General features: G+C 38.5%; 1 protein-coding gene across 1 annotated transcript; it reads right to left on the bottom strand.

Annotated features, from left to right (window-relative positions):
- Positions 1 to 1,031: 1,031 nt before the first annotated feature.
- LOC108116839 lies at positions 1,032 to 1,990 on the bottom strand. The gene is made up of 3 exons (XM_017228895.2): positions 1,550 to 1,990; positions 1,385 to 1,486; positions 1,032 to 1,325 (listed from the first exon to the last, which is right to left on the bottom strand). Exons 1-3 carry the CDS (start codon positions 1,904 to 1,906, stop codon positions 1,125 to 1,127), a joined length of 660 nt encoding a protein of 219 aa, XP_017084384.2. The 5' UTR covers positions 1,907 to 1,990; the 3' UTR covers positions 1,032 to 1,124.
- Between the last annotated feature and the right edge of the window lie 14,830 nt (positions 1,991 to 16,820).

The following is a 16,820-nucleotide window of genomic DNA, read 5'->3' as shown; positions in this document are numbered from 1 at the left end:
TTCTTTAAAGTTCAGAAAATAAAAATTGTCAAATTATAGAAAAAATACAAAATGAATTACTAATGACAAATTTCATTAAATCGAGTTTCTTGACCCCATTCAAAATAGCCAATAAGACAGTACTTAGCTGTTTTCCCTGAAGGTAATGTCTCATTTAATATTATAATAGATACTCAAGAACCTTTATCTAGTAGAATGCGTAATAAACCTTTAAATGTTATTTAAAAAAAAAGTTAAATCGTAAATACCGGTTAATTAAGATGTGGGACCGGAAACCAATGTCTGTATTAGATATTGTGACTTAATTGCCATTGTAATGTCTCAATTAAAAAGTGTTTTAATGGTGCGCCGAAACTACTGGAATAACGATAATTAGAGCAACCGGCCAAGGGGAAAACTTCAAGGGCCTGCAGTGGCTCAACGGTCGCCGACTGCAGTTAGAGAGATAGAGCTGGAATGGAGAATGTCCCGACAATGTAGAACACCATCCATCAAATGTCAATTGTATGCCAACTGCCAACAAATCAAGCTGTCATGAGGCAATGGCAAAAGGCAGTCGTCGAGCCAGTGGAGCGTTCAACCAGAGCAAAGTATTTCTGGAGCTCCGCTCCATATTTAAAATTATGCCACTAAAGCAGGCAGTACACTGGGGAAAAAAGTGTAAACCTAAATGAATATGTTCTATACAATGAAGAACGATGTGGAGTTTATATTTTAATTAAAAAATTTCTTTAATTATTAAATTAAGTGAAAGAAGTTCAATACAAAAATCAGAAATGAATATTTCTTCGCTGATTTATGTAATGAATTTGTTAATATTTCTTAAGAGAAAAACCCCCTTAAAATAAATCAAATTTCTTTCTGTGGAGCTGAGAGGCAGCTGGTGTCCCCTATATATGCTCCATCCATCTATCCATCCAGCGTCTCGTTGCAGCTGTCAGTGCTCTATTCTGCAGTTCATCATCATTGTCATTGACATTTTCGAGTGGCTACAATGGCTGAACAGAGGAAAACGCGGTGGGCGGGTCGCACTGATTTGCATTGCTTTCGATTTATTTGTGCCTGAAAGATTTATGCGACTGGGCGGAAGGTCTATGCTGGCACACAGCCACATACCCTAACATCTACATCAAACCTATTTCGGGGATGTGAGAGTACATGGCTGTGCAGTAGGCAACCACCAGACGCGTCTCGTCCGAGGGAAAGATGGGTCCAAGGAACTCCAGCATGCTAGGCTGTTGCAGCACGATCGATCTGTATTCCTCAAATGTGATGACAGTATCTTGGTCTTCATCAAATTTGAGGAGTAGAAAATCAACCATGTCCTAGAATAGTTTAAGAAACGATGGATATGTGATTGAAATTGAGTCTAGTTCCAGCTCACCAGTCGCATCTCAAGTACCTCGTCATCGTCCCCGGGAAAAAACCTCTCGACCGAACTGGAAATAATCTCTCGATTGATGCCCAATCCATTTTTGTCATAAACCTGTTATTGGGTTAATTATTATGTTTAAAAAACTTAAATAGAACCTAAGTTTAACTCTCTTACCCTGTAGGCAAACTCCATTTTCCGTTCCATGTCACCACTCATTAGGATGGTCATATAGTTGACAAACTCCATAGGAGTCACGTATTTTCTACCCCCTGATATCAGGGTGACAATGCGATCCACTACGTCCATGTCGTACAGCTGTTGGAATCCAATCACAATGTTAACGAACTGAGCGGAGGTTATCCGGCGGGCAGTGGTTCCATTTTGGAGGCAATACTTGTAGTAGATCAGCAGAATGCAAGTCACCTCCGAGTCGTTGAAGGGCACCATTCGGGCGATCTGAGGAACCAGTCCACTATATATCGACTGGAACCGCAGGTTGTGACGATCGTTCATGGTGAGGTCCAACTTCATCTTAACTGGCTGGAAAAACAACTAATCAGAATGAAAAAAACAAGAAAAAATAAGGAAACTTGAGTTTCAATAACAAGAATAAGAATGAAAAACTAAACTGACTGCTGATAAATGAAAAGAGAAACCTTAAAGAGGTGATTCATTTTTGACTCTACATATTCCTTTCTATTTCTAGATTTTCTCCAATCGATAACCATTGTATAATCTTAGCATTTTTCTATATCTCTAGCAAATAAAAGTAACAAAATACCAGGAGAAGTTCAATCTGATCTGTGGTAATAATAGAAACCAGAGGAGGAGTTACCATAGCTCCATTTAAATTTTTTTGGGGCTGCAGGAAATTGATGCCATTACCCTCTTGTCTGACATTTTAGTGCAGTCACCGGAAGTGGCTTGGGGCGTCGATTTATTTAAAGAAAAAATCAAAGAGCATAAAAGTGAAAGTGGGTGGGCGGTTGGTCGGCTTGTTTGGCCGTGTAGGAGGACACTTTTCCGGGCAGACGCATACATCAAACTGCCAGACAGACGATGGCGGCCCACAACATGCATATCAGTCAATTTATCTCCAATTGTGTGTGCGTGTAAAAAAATTACGCAATTTATATGGCATGAGGATGTCCATGGGTGTATGTGCTTGTGTGTGTGTGTGTGCTCCTGCGGACCCATTGAACTTTCCCAGGAAAATCTACATATTGATAAATGACCCCAACAGGCAGCGAGGCAGAAAAATCGATGGACGAGCCCCACTTGACATTTAAAGCGCCGTAGCGAATTTATGCGAATTTATATTGCCTTTGGCTTGGCCTGTCTTTGATTTCATTTAATCAGATGTCGATAATTGCAATGTCCCCTGCCCCTCGAAAACTGGGTCACATTACAGGCACTGGCAGGGATTTAATAAACTTAAAGTAAACTTTATTATGCACAGACGACAGATGGAATGACCAAACTGTGAGTCCTCTGGGGAAAAAAACTTCATCAAAATGCAGCCTCTACATGGTGGAGGACTACTGTTGGAAAATGGTGGAAAATCGTAAAGCGACAGCAGCGGTAGCAAAGTGTAAAATAATTACTCGGCTTTTTCTGCATTACTTGGGCGCTTTTTGACGCACTGTTTCAAGTAATTAATTGAATAAGCGCCTTGGCCCGCAATTGTATTAAATTGCCCGCTGCATTCCCACTGATTGACTTTCTGTCTCTGCGTCAATAATTATTCAAAGTGGCATCGCACGCAGATCCTGCTGCGAGAGAGCCTTGCAACACAGTTTAAAGTTCGCCTGCAATTGATTTCACTTAAATTTGTCAGCAGGTTCATTGGGAAGAAAATCTGCAGAAAAAGAAAGGAATATCCAATAGTTAAGATTTTTTAAATGATTTTCTAAGTAAAATTTATTGGCTTAAAAATGTTTAAACTTAACTTAGTCCAAAAATATATAAATTTTAAAATCTAAGAATTTCTTGTTTTTCTCCCAGTTTTCTTTTTAAGAAATCTTATTAAAAGAGATGGCAACATCAATATCGTACGAAAATTAAACAAGGGAAAGTCTTTCTCAGTCTTAAAAAGGTAATTACATCGAAGCCCTGAAAGCCCTTTTGTTTGAGATGTGCAGTAATATGAAGAGAACATTTTAAATATATTTCATTGCCTTGACTTCTGGGCGAAGGAAGGTTTTGAAGGAGTTCAGATATTTGTGTTTTTTAAGTATCTGGTTTGCATGACCTTCTCCCTTCCATAAAACATCGTGAAAACTTGCAAAGTAGTTGGTAACTTTTATTGCCTGGCCAGTACTTGTCGACAACGTACTTGGGAAACGGCGGGAAATGAGTGATCATAGTGTTTCTCATTTTTTTTTGATGACCATCAAAAATACATGGCTTGTTGGGAGTCCTGGCAAACATGGCCTTTGCATTGCATAATTGCACTGGCAAAGTTTACGAGAAACATTTAGGTGCATACATCATTATATATGTATATTACATATTTGGTAGAAAGGGTCTGAAAAATAAAGGAGGAGAAAATCAGAGGCGGTAAGCGCTGTGTGAATAATTGTCTGTTGCCACATAGCTGGGAAATAATTTGCAGCCAAACGTAAAAAGCCGCACGGTAGCACACATGAAATTATAACATTTAATTTTTAATTATGAGTGTTATTAACATGCCGGCAACTTTTCGCCACAGACACACGGCAACCGAGGCAACTATGAAATAAATGGGAGAATAAAAAAGAAAAACCCGCACTGAGAGATAGAGAAAACAGCAAGGGGGCATGCATCATGAGTTCATATGTGAATGCAATTATTTTGCATTTTAAAAAAAAAGGAGCCATGGAGCCCTTGTAAGCCGTTTGCCACCTAATTATCTTGACTAATTGTAAGGCAAATAAAAGCCACAGCCGCTGCCTTAATAATATAACACTTTAGTCAACCCAATGGTCACCTTGAATGGCAACCAACTTTATTATAAAGTAATAAAGCCAGGCCTGCGGTAAAGGGGATTATTCTGGGGCTTTTCGAAAAAATAAACAATGGAAACGCCAAACAATTGAATTATTTTCCGAGAAAGGGCAACTTTAATGGAAATGTTTCAAGGAATTAAATGATTTAAATGAATGTTGTATAGTAGCACATTTAATGGCTATAATTAAGTAGTTCTTCAGTTAAAATGCATTTTAAGGGGGAGTTTTAAAGTTTTATTATATTAAAATAAGTTAAAAACTTATTAGGAAGGCTCATAACTTTTAGTTTGTTTTGAAACTCAGAATATGAGCTTTAGAGGTTTAACAACTGAACTAAGATGGTCATTAAATTGTATTCGCACCTGATTGTCGGTATAAATGGAGGAATTATTTTGCATTTACATGCAACAAAAGCGATAAATATGATCGTGCGCCATTTGTTTGTGTTTATATAGTGGAAAAAAAAACAATGCCAGTTGGTCACTGATTTATGGCCAGAGCTGGACTCGGGTCATGTCACTTACAAGTCGAACAGCAGCTGTTGGTTGGTGCAACTGGGGCAGCATCAGCAGTTGCAGTTGCATCTGTATCTGCGGTCGCATTGGCTTTGTTTCCGGGCCACGTTCATTATTCATCAATAGTTTTTTGGCCAGACCGGTTTAATGTAAAGTGCGCTGGGCTTTTTGTGCATGTTTATTTTAAGCGCGTGTACTGCAGGTGTTGATGCAATATTAATGGCATTTTAAATGCCACAAATGCCGGCTTGCGTAGAAAGTCTTTTTGATATTTTTCACCAATTAATTTGCCATTTAATTTTTAATTATATTATTGCCGACGGCCGAGTGGCTTTTGTAACACGAACATTGCACATTTCATATGCAAGTTTTGCACCAAATTTATTGTAATTTACTTAAGAGCCATTCCCCATCACATTCGAATATCCAGCGAGTTTACGAGTATATGGTAAAAATGCAATTTGCTTGTTATGTGCATTTTTAATGGCACGTAAATAAATTGCTGCCGCGCCATATTAAGCTCAATGCAGCAAACCCAATTAACATTGCCTCAAATAGCTTGTCGATGCTTGCTGTTTGCCAATGTTATGTTTGTAGGACCAACTTTAAGCTTCCCGGACTTCGTTGTATGTGAAAATTTACTACGGCAAACTATTTACCGATTCTCTGGTGTCTCGTTAGCTGTTTCTGTTAGTTAAGGGCAGGGGGCGTATGCGCAATGTGGTCGATGTACGCACAACATAGCCTCTTCCCAATCATCATTGCGGGGGCCTAATATCGCCCTGGTGTCACGTTTGTCTAGCAATCATCATTACAGACATTAAAATGCCCGGAGGCCCAATTTCTTTGCAGTTAATTTGATGAGAAATTCCCAATATTCAAATAGCATCAAAAGGCACTTGGTTTTGATGCCAATTTTCAATCATGTTGAAGTAATTTATTCTGTAAGCTTTAAATATAAGGTTTTTTATAAAATATTTCTCTTTAAATATTAAATAAAATATTTATACTCAAAAGAAAGGTTTTTCTAAGGCTTATCATAAAATAGCAGGTAACGTAATGCTTATCCCTACTTGCTGGTGTTGAAGCAAGTTTCCTGGTAACTAAATCCGTTGAAGAGGAGAAGCTGGCCATCCAATTCAGTGGCTTATTCAATTTACGGTCACTACTATCTGCAACAATTGCCGGGAGAAGAGTTTTCAGGCTCAACTACTCTGGGTATTCCAGTTTGTCTTGTAATTTACTTGGCTAATTAGATGCAGCGACTGTTGCCGCCAAACGAAGGACACACCCATTCCAAAGTTGCAGGCGGTCGTGAAATTTGCATAAATTTGGCATGCAACTTGTGAAGGCCGTCACATTGTGTTGGACATGTTGGGTTTCCAGAAATTTCAAATTTCTCTGGCCCCCACCGCTCATGACAAATACAGTGTCAACGTTTCTTGGGGCAGGGGGCGGCTACACCCTTGGGACATAAATTAATATAAATTAATTTAAATGTTAATTCGTTTATCGCGTTTTGTCAAGCCCGGCGCGTTGTCTTTGTCGTAATTGCCAATCAGCTGGACGGACCACGCCCCTCGTCTCTTTTTGTATTTTTTTTTGGTTCGCCCTTTAATGGTCAGAAAGTCAATTAGTCTTTATTAAGCTGCAGGTCGCTGACTCGACGGACGCGTAATGCAAATGCTGTGTCTTTTGGCCCCATAAAAATGCACTGCACAGATACGTGAATTTCAGATACAGATACAGATACAGATTCAGATACTGAAATACAGATACAGAACACAGATACAGTTACGAACAGTATGGATGGCATGGCGTTGATAATAAGCAACATTCACCAAACAACAAAAGGCAATTTTAATGAAATAACCATGTGCGTGGGGGCTCGTGGAACTGGCATCCTGGGCAAGAGAGTTCACTAACAGCGTGCGTGTACAAGATGGAATCATTAAAGGAAATGAGTTTTTTCCCCATCGGGTTATGACAAAAAATGCGTTAAAATAAATTATTTTAATGTAGTTCTCATGTCAGTTGTATGTTTGAGATCCCCACCATTCCCGCCATTTCCACCTTTGTGCGAGTGCGCGCTTTTAAAATATTCATGTAATCACAAAAGTACACATGTAATAAAAAAAAGAGGCAAAAAGAAGTGTATGAGCACACTCGAAATGGGACCGAGTTGTGTGCAAATGTTTGCCCAGCCTACGGATGTTGAAGGTAAGAGCTTACACTGGACAAAACACGATGGTAAATGAAGGGAAATATCCTAAGAAAAAGATAGAGTTTTAAAAGAAGCCTATTATATAAAGGTACAAGATCTTTAAATACTAAATATTTTATGTTAATAAATTTTAAATAACTTTTAACAAGTGGTAGATGGTTTGAAACATTCGTTCATAATCATTGATTCTTCCTTGTACAGAATATAACGTAGCATACTTATTGGCATATATGTGATATAAGAACCCATATAACTTGTTTGAAATGAACTAAAACTCTATTTTTCTGCCAGTGTGCAGTTAGTCTTACTGGTAATAAGCCCAGCGACTCGGAAATATGGGCCAGGGCTAGCGCCTTTGACAGCCGCAGCCACAAAGCCTGACCAGAGCTCAGTTCAATTTGTCTCAGCTACTGGCTGCTGCTGCTGCTGTGAGTATTGGATTTATCGGGGTCGAGGGTCTGGCCTGTTGTCGCCAGCAATTTGTGCAGCTGCTTGGCCCCGAAACTAATTGATTTCGATTCTGTCCAGGCCTACGCAGGGTATAGGATGCACGATGCAGGGTGCAAGATCCTCAATGTAGGAGGCTGGGAGGGCACCTGCTGGTTGAATTGCAGACGCCACCGCACACATAAAACAATGTCAGTTGGGAGAGAAACGGTCCTCACTAAATTGAAATCAACGGTTTGGGGCTAAAGCATTTTTAGTTTAACTTAAAAATGGATACGAAAAGAGCTAATTGAAAATTTGTATTGGAGGTTTTAAAATTTAATGAACATATTTAAATCTAAATTTGATAAGGTCAAATATTGAGTTTAAATTCGTTCAACCGTTCATAATAGGCACATGGAATTCCTTGAATCAAAAGCACATTGAGCTGAGCTTACGGTGGGGTAAGCTTGGTCATCTCTTTGAAGGGCAACGCGGCGTGTGATTCATAAATAGAGTTTCGCCCACATATCCGGCAAAAAACACATAACACATAAACGAATTAGGAAAATTGTTTTTTGTGCGAATGCTGCCATGCATTTGACACAAGTGGCGCGGCATCAAAATTCAACTGAAAAATTAGCCTCACATTCGGGATCAGCGACTCGTGTCCGTCGGGGTCAAAAACAACTGACCCCGTGTTCAGGCGTAGCCACAATTATTGAAAGCATTTTGGGTTTTGTGGCCAAATGCAGCTGCTGACCATTTGCCTCGTGCCACGCCCACACAGGGAACTCGGTTAGATAGCCATTATGTGTTTAACATGTTTTAATGAACACAAACTAACACGACGAGTCGGCACAAAAGGATGTATGTATACACGACTGAAAAATCGCTGATTAACTATTACTAATTGGATGAATAAGCGAAAAAAAAAAGAACAGGAATGCTTGTTTAAAAAATCTATATACTTTAATCAGAAAGGCAGGTAAATGCTGTACATTTTTTGATTTTCAGATAACATTTAATAGCAGCATTAAAACTAAAATAAAGCTAATAGGCTTTTGTTTATTTAATTTTCCAATTAAAATGTTTAGAAGTTAAAGCATGAAAAGGTTTTTCAACAGCAGCTTTTTCAATATGTTTTTAAAACCGCTTTATTTATTAAAGTTATTATATAACAAACTATTTAAAGTCTTCCATAGACTAGAGAAAAGTACGTTTCTATACTGCCTTAGGATATGCTTCCTTGCTTTTGTAAATCGAAACTGAATATTTGACCAACACTTAATCAGTGTGAAAGTGGCCGATTGTTAGCCCACTTATTACCACGTATCATAGTAAAATAGGAAAATTTATTCAAATTGTATTTACTCTGTATTGGCATTCAAGCAGTTGAGCATTTTCAATTGACGTTTTAATTTTCCCCATTAAGTAGTTGTCAATACGATATGCAAATCTTTCGCACGGCAACGCAGATTAAGTAAGTGCAATCAATAATCAAATATAAACGAATTAAATATCAAATTCACATTTGACTTTAGACAAATTGAATTCTATTGTGCAAGAATTTTAACATGCGATTGGCATTGCCATTAAATTAAAGTCTACTTTGACGGATGTCCCCAACCAATGGAGGCTGTGCATCGATCAAATGTTTGTCAATGGTTTCATTTTTTTTTTTCAACTTATCCTACTGTCAGTTGGTGTTTGAAAAACTTTGACATCGCTGGCGTTGTTTGGCTTAATTTAAAATTCAATTAAATGCAATTTAATTTATGGATCGCAGTGCAAATGGAAAAATCTCCAATTAATAATCTGTTTACAAATTATTTCCGAATTAATTCTCGCTTGCGCACATTACGCTTGTAATATAATTAAAAGCCATGGCCTGACAAATCAAAGTGAATTATGCAAAAACAATTCAAAAAGGCGCGCAATGTCAGTGTTAATTAAACTATGATTTCTCTAAATAAAAATATTGCATCCCCGCAAATGCTGTTTCAATTTTCCTGAGGACACCTTACATATTCTGTGTACCTGTACTTGCTCTGTGTGGAAATCCTTTAAGAACCAGGCATAGTAGTTATTCAAGAGGTAAGCCTCATATACACACTCCACCCACTGAGAAGTCGACCATCCGCTTGTTTATTTTACACAGGAGTATTTTTAGTCCTTTTTCTACTGCTGCTCCAGGGCTCGTAAATATATTTGCTTTCGCTTTTTGCCGTTACAGAAACTTGGCCGCCACCGTTTGCCGTTGTTGCCGCCGCCTTTAGTTGCAGCCACAAATCTTGGACGAAACTGAAACAATGCCCAGAAACAAAGGCCGGCGGAATGACATCGACAACAACTTAAATGACAGTTTATAGCTCCCACGTTGAACACGTTTTAGGTTCTCTTCTACTGGCTACTGGCGGACAATGGTTATTAAGCGGCAGCGGGAGCAACAATATGCACAGGGAAGAAATTTAAGTTAAAGATATAATTTTGTATAAATATTAAACTAAAAATATTATCATTGGATTGGAATCAGAATGTAAAATGCATGCATTTCTGGCATCATTCTTTAGTAATGTCAACATTTCTCCACCTAAAATATAAATTTTTTTCTCCGTGTAGAAACGCCGTTGAGTAAACCCAAAACGGCAATGAGCGGATTTGTTGGCACAAACAGCAGAGGCAATTTATTTTCCAAGCCAAAAGCGTAAAATGAACAGGCGAATCGGGGAAGGGGAAGGCAGCAAATCAGCGCCAGCGAAATGCTTTCTTTTTTCGTTGTTTTTCTAGTGTGTATGTATGAGTGTGTGATTGTGTTGGTTTTGGCGTCCACAGTGTCAATTTGATGTATCGATGCGTGTGGTCACCTCACCTCCCAGCTCATTCGGTGGCAATTGTCCATTTCATTTGCAGTTGATTAGGCATTGCTCATGATATTCATCATAAGCCGCGTGGCCGCCAAAACAGGACACTGACACTGGCAAAAAAAAAGGTTACATTCTACTTAACGCCAAATGAACTTATGTACAAAAAGATATATGTATATCTTATAATCTTATTTTCCTGTTTAAAGAGATATTATGGTTTCTGTCAAGAAATTGATTTTCTAATATGTATTTTTTCTTCATGTGCAAAGTGTGGCTTAGGCCTCTGAATAACTGGGCATACAAAACCAAATTATTGTCATCCAATGGAACAATACTGGGAATTCAGCCTGCCCGAGATGGGCAAATATACACATGTTGCGAAGAGCCATGCCCAAGGGGATCAATGGCGTTAAATAACTTGAAAATTGAGTCTTGTCCCAAGATGGGAATTGTCGCAGGAATAATGTCAAGTGAAAATATTTAGTTCAAGAGAGAGAGAGAGAGAGCCAAGGCGATTAGTTTGCGACGAGCCAGGGACATCAATTATAATCCAAATGAGCCGCACACACAGAGAACCAGAAATTGCCGGGTCCCAAGTAATCCGCCTTGGCAATAAAATCAAACAAACTTCTTCTGCCCACTTGAAGGCTCTTGGCTCTGGCTTAGCTCCTCAATCGCTTAATCGTTTTGTTATTTATACATCTAATTTGATCTGTAATCGATGGCGAACCGCCCACAACTGCGAATGGGAGTCACTTCTACATCTATATAGGTTGCTACTTCCTTCCGCTCCTCTTCAGTCTGATACATGACACTTGTAAGCGAGCGTTTTGTAATCGGAATCCTTGTTAGGCCCAGTATCAATATGTCGACGCAAAGCCTGGTACATAAAATGACAAAAATTATTGAACAGCGATTACAAATGCCACAACAATTGTGGGGGCTTACTCTATGGCAAACATGGATTTAATTGTTTGGCAATTTTGGGTTTATTGTTTGCTGTATTTTATCAATTTATTGATATTTGCAGATTGGCGGGCTGGGGAAATGTCAACTAAGATCAAGTAGGAAATTCTAGATTTGGAATCATTGCAAAAGAGATATGTACACATTAAAGCGAGCTTATAGTTTGAAGTTTTCTGCTTTTATGAATGAAAATAGTTGTTGAAATCTTAATGACTTTCTTGTTTCCATATTGAAAGTTTTAGTTTTCAGTACTTTAAGTTTGCCAACCCCATCTGTAATTTAATAGGGACCGCCTGTCCTTGCTCTAGTTATGCACTAATCAAATCTTCGAATACACATGTGGCCGCCATTAAGATCCGCATAAACCAAACCAAACCAAACCGAAACCAAAACCAGAATCCATAGCCCGCGGCGCAGAATGCCATGTTGGTTGGCAAGTCGAGGTGGTAAATGATGGTGGTATGGCATTCCCTTCCATGCCGAGTTGAAACGCATAATTCAATAATAATACCACATCAGAGACGCTGGGCGCTAAATGAAGTTGCCAGTTTTGCCCGTTTACCAGTCGAAAGCTGAAATCCCAAATCCAAGGACACCTACTGATGCCAAGCGAATTCCCAGAGCAATTCCCCCTTTTTCCTGATTTTCCACAGAGCACAGAGAACAGCACAGCACAGCACGCATTTAGCACAACTTCATTTATCTTTTGCATTTTCCTTTAGCATTTAATTAAAAAGACAAGTTCCCATTGTCAGTGGCGGCAGTCAGCCTGCCTTTTATCCTCGCCTGCTCCAGACATCCTGTTGGCTGCTAATGTGTGTCCTCCTCTATATGTTTAAATGGAATATATATATATATATATATTTCTATGTGTGTGTAAGTATGTAGGTAGTCCTTTGTGGCACAACAACACATCTACAAAGACATATTTGCGGTTTCTGCGCCAACATTGTCGCCCCTGCGACTGTCACTGTCACATATGCTAGCCCAACCCTTGTGTTCCTCGCTGTTCCCGTTGTCTGCAAATCGTCTCCCTACCCCCCTGCCTCTGCCATTGCCCCGCCCCTAATCTGCCTTATCTCAGGGACTTCCGCCCACTCACCTGCCCATTAAAAGCATAATCATGTTGCCGTGATAAATGCCTAAATGCCGGGCCACAGCTAGCTGCCTCCGATCAATTAAAGCCGCTGAAAAACCAGCAGGCAGGTAACGAAAAAATTAAAGGTAGATAAGCTTTGCTGTGCGATGATTAAAATACCCTTGAATGGCTTAATAAAATTAATTACATTTTTGTATATTGATTTAATTTATGTTTTAAGAAGGTAGGAAACTCCTATAAGTTTATCTTCTTATAATTATTTGATTTGTATAGTTTTTATCTTCTTGTTTATTTATCTTCTTTAAAAATGTCTCCTTGTTGACCTATTAATAATACATTAAAATAATTTCTGATTTAAAATGAGTTGTATCTTAACAAAATTAATAAATATGAATATTGATTTTTATTATATTTTAATTACAAAATAATATTTCTAGATTTAAAGGATCTATTCGGGATTTAGCTGCCAAGTTCTTAGCCGTTAGCAAAATCAATGAATTATAATTTTCATTATTGTATATTTTAATTAATAAACTTTAAGCCGTATTCAATTATCTTAAAGATAATTTTAATTAAATTAAAGTTAAGCACAGTCACAGTTTGGTAATCCCCAATAATGATAATACCCTTAAAAAGTGTAAAAAGTGTTGCGAAAGGACAGAGGCCTATGTAAAATTCATAATGCGACGTTGATGGCGAAAAACAGCAATTAAAGCACTCACCCACACTGCAGGGCGAATGAAAGAGACAGCGCAAGAGAGAGGGAGAAAGAGAGGGATTGAAGTGCCCTCAACACACACTCACACACTCACTATGCCACAAAAGGCAAAAGCTTATTAACATTTCCACAAATCTGCGTCTGCATGTGAGTGTGTGTGTGTGTGAGAGATGCGAAATTAAATGACAACATATTTGACACTGATTCTTGTCACATGACAGTGTGCAGCGTGTCATGAAAATTTATCAGCCCGGCCTAAATGCCCCCCCTTTCTACCATTTTATTTTTTTTTTGCTTTCACTTCAGCAGTAGCTGCCACACCGCCGCCTCTGGCAATTCGCGCATGTAATTTTTTTTAAGGACAAAGAGGAAAAAAGTTCACTTCATTTCAATAAAATTACAACGAGTGTCGCTTTTCCTCCCGCTCGCCTTTTCGTTTCGTTTCTTTGCCACCTGACAAATGCTGAAAAATTGTCTTACATTAACTTGTAGCAGCTTTGGGATTACATAGCCAGAATACCTTTATCATCATTTTTTGTGGCATGTCTTTAATTATAATTTTAATTCGAAGGATGTTCACTTTTAATGTAATTAAATTATGCTTGGAAATTAATAAGATTAATTCTTGCAAGGCATTTTTTGGTGCTTAAATTTGGTTTTATCAGGATATCTTTTACTGCAAAATGATTTTGAAATTAAATAAATGTACATGAAATTAACTTCATATATTAATTTAATTTTACATATTTTTAAACTCGCTTAATGGGTAATTTTAAAAGTAAATATTCCTGCCACATAAGTGCAAAAATAATCGTTTAGGGAGAAGTAGAAGTTTGGCTTACACTAAAAGTCATTTAAGAGAGAACTACAAAACTATCATCCAACTTTTATAGTTATTACGTTTTCATCATTTATTGTAGTTATAATATTTATATAGTTAGTTATTACTAAAACTATAATAAAGAATATTTTTTTACTTAACTAATATTACACCCTTTTTTTATACAGGATAAAAACTCATTCATTGAGTTGATTTTATTGATTTTCTCCATCCAAAACTAGCTGGTTAGCAACCACTTTTCTTTCAGTGAGAGACACCAACTGTAAAGACCGATCCGTGTAAAATTTAAGGATAACAGTGTGTGCCAGTGTCTGCGGAGAGGCGACACCTTAAAACATTTTCGTGTGATTTTGAAAAGATGTCAACAGAATTTATGCAAATGATATGTTAACGCTACTTATATGGAAATTAGTATAAGGAGTCAGAATGCGCCAAAGGCATCCACGACGAAAGTCGGAGTCTGGAAAACGACGGAGACATGGGCGGCGCTGGAGTCTGGCCTGGGTAATGTGGGTGTGGAAAAGTGTCAAGTAAAAGGGACTGTTCCTTGCGATGTGGCAGCAACACTTTCTGCACTTTTAGTCAAAGTTTTGATTTCGTGTTACATGTGTCAGAATTTTAATGATGCTGATAAAAGTTAACCTCCCAAAAAGCATCCTCTACCCCAAAATTGCTTATTATGTGCCTCAGTGTGTGTGCAAGTGGGTGCCCAAAAATATAAGTTTGCGTCAGTGCTTGTGTGTGTGTGTGTGTGGCAAGGTGTTGTTATCCTTTGAGCTCCTTGCCTGGCCTTATTTCCGGGGTGAACTATTTAATTATAAGCCCACTAAGCCGAAACTAAAATTGTAAGCTTCTTTGAGTTTCGGGCCTAAAGAGAAACCAATTTGGTGTAATGGGGTAATAGAAGGGTTCGGCAAAAGTCTCTATAAGTAATCCCATCTTCTACCAGTTAGATGAGTCAGTCAGGATAACGACAGCAAGAGAATGAGTCTTTTGGCTTTGTTTTTGTTTTGTACCGAAGACTTTGCATGTAAATCGCTAAACTTCATGACGCAAATAAAACGCGAAATTTTAGAGTTAATAAACAAGGCATAATGATCATGATAATTACCCTAGAGCCAAGACGATTTTCTAGCAGTTGAGTGCCATAATTTAGCATTTCATTTCAGCGTGGCAAAGCGTGCACTACCACAGTCCAGCACTATAGATTCGATACACTGAAAGAAACTCTCTTAAAAGATTTTTTTGTAAGTCCCTCTGACAAATGAATAAACCAAAATCCACAGATATAATTATTGAGAACAATAAGGAGGATTCCTTCAGTGCAAAACGGGACCTGGTATCGCCAAAAGGACTTTTCCATCTGGTGGCGTCATCAGCAGCTCCTGCAGCTCAAACACTCGCCAAAGGGCCAACTGAACAAAGCCACTTGAGGTGCGCTCGAGCACTTTAACGGCTTCATGTCGCACACACCTGCCCACAGTCCCACCCCCAGAACTCAGGTGGCGTTTCATTTGGGTGGAGGTGTGTGTGTGTGTGGGCGTGGTTAGGGCTGTTTTAACACCTTCCGACAGGCAAGGAAGGAAAAGGAGAAGGGGAAAGGAAAAGCGAATAGGAATGGAAATGGAAACGGGCCGCCGCTTAGCGTTGCTGTTTAAAATGTTAATGAGCTTTTGGGGTGGCTTAAACGGAGGTTCAGATGGGTAAGTTGGGTGGCGGCTTTCGCTCTTTCGACCGGATGTGGTGCCGCCAGCTTCCGGTTAGCTGAGTCTTAAGCGCCCGCTACGTGAGTGGTGTGCAAATAGTTTCAATTGCGGCTTTTGCGCCCGTTTGTTTTATTTATTTTTATTAAAACATAAAGAGCTCTGAGCGAAAAGAATGACATTGACTTTGCCCACCTGGCGGTAAATTGCTCGGCGGGCATTCATTAAAAACAAGATGTTTAAGCAAACAAAGAGCACTCCCCGCCACTTCTTCTCCTTCTTCTTATTCCACTTGCACTTTTTATCAACCGTAATTTCGGTCTAACCGAGACAATGGCAATGGCAGTGACAATGGCCCACGAAAACACAATACACACAAAAGGCAATGCTCAATAGTTGAAAACTTGAAGTGTATTCGCGATAAGGAAACAATTCTACAAGCAACACTCTCTCCTTCCAAAAAGAAATGTTGCAACAAACAGGGAAAACTCGTGGAAAACTAATCAGTACGACAAGTAACAGGACAAAGACCCGTAAGACAATGAAGTGAAACTCTTAAAGAGTTAAAGTGCGGATCACGCATACGACCCGTGTACCGGCTAACTCCAGGACTGGCAAGCAAAATAAATAAATTTCAATGCTACGCAAATGATAATAAATGTAAAATAAACGCAAAATTCTACGACCATCAGTGGCAGTGGAATATTGGAGTTGTGGCAGGCAGATGCATACCGAAAATTAAGAACAAAGTTTTGCACAAGAAGTCAAAACAATAACAAGGACAAACATTTTGTGTGTCCAGGCAGAGCGAGGTGTGATTGAATAATTTGAAAATCAGGGAATTAAGATTAGAAATGTATGTTTTAGGTAATTTACAAAATTTTAAAGAACATGCTGTTTAAAAATATGTTTAATTTAATATTTCTAAATGCTTGATTTTTAAAATCATTTCTAAAAATTACTAAAAATAAAGTTGACATATATTTAATAAGGGTTTCTATTATTTACATCCAATTAACAGTTCTTGAAAATAATTGTCATCGAACACAGAACACATTTCCTATTTCAATTCAACAACTTAACTAGCACAGCAGACAAA

Source organism: Drosophila eugracilis, unplaced genomic scaffold (genome assembly GCF_018153835.1).
Source record: "Drosophila eugracilis isolate 14026-0451.02 unplaced genomic scaffold, ASM1815383v1 contig_415, whole genome shotgun sequence".
In the NCBI taxonomy this organism is placed as follows: Eukaryota; Metazoa; Arthropoda; class Insecta; order Diptera; family Drosophilidae; genus Drosophila; species Drosophila eugracilis.
The sequence above is the reverse complement of the archived record's forward strand: the minus strand, read 5'-3'. Positions and strand labels throughout refer to the sequence as shown.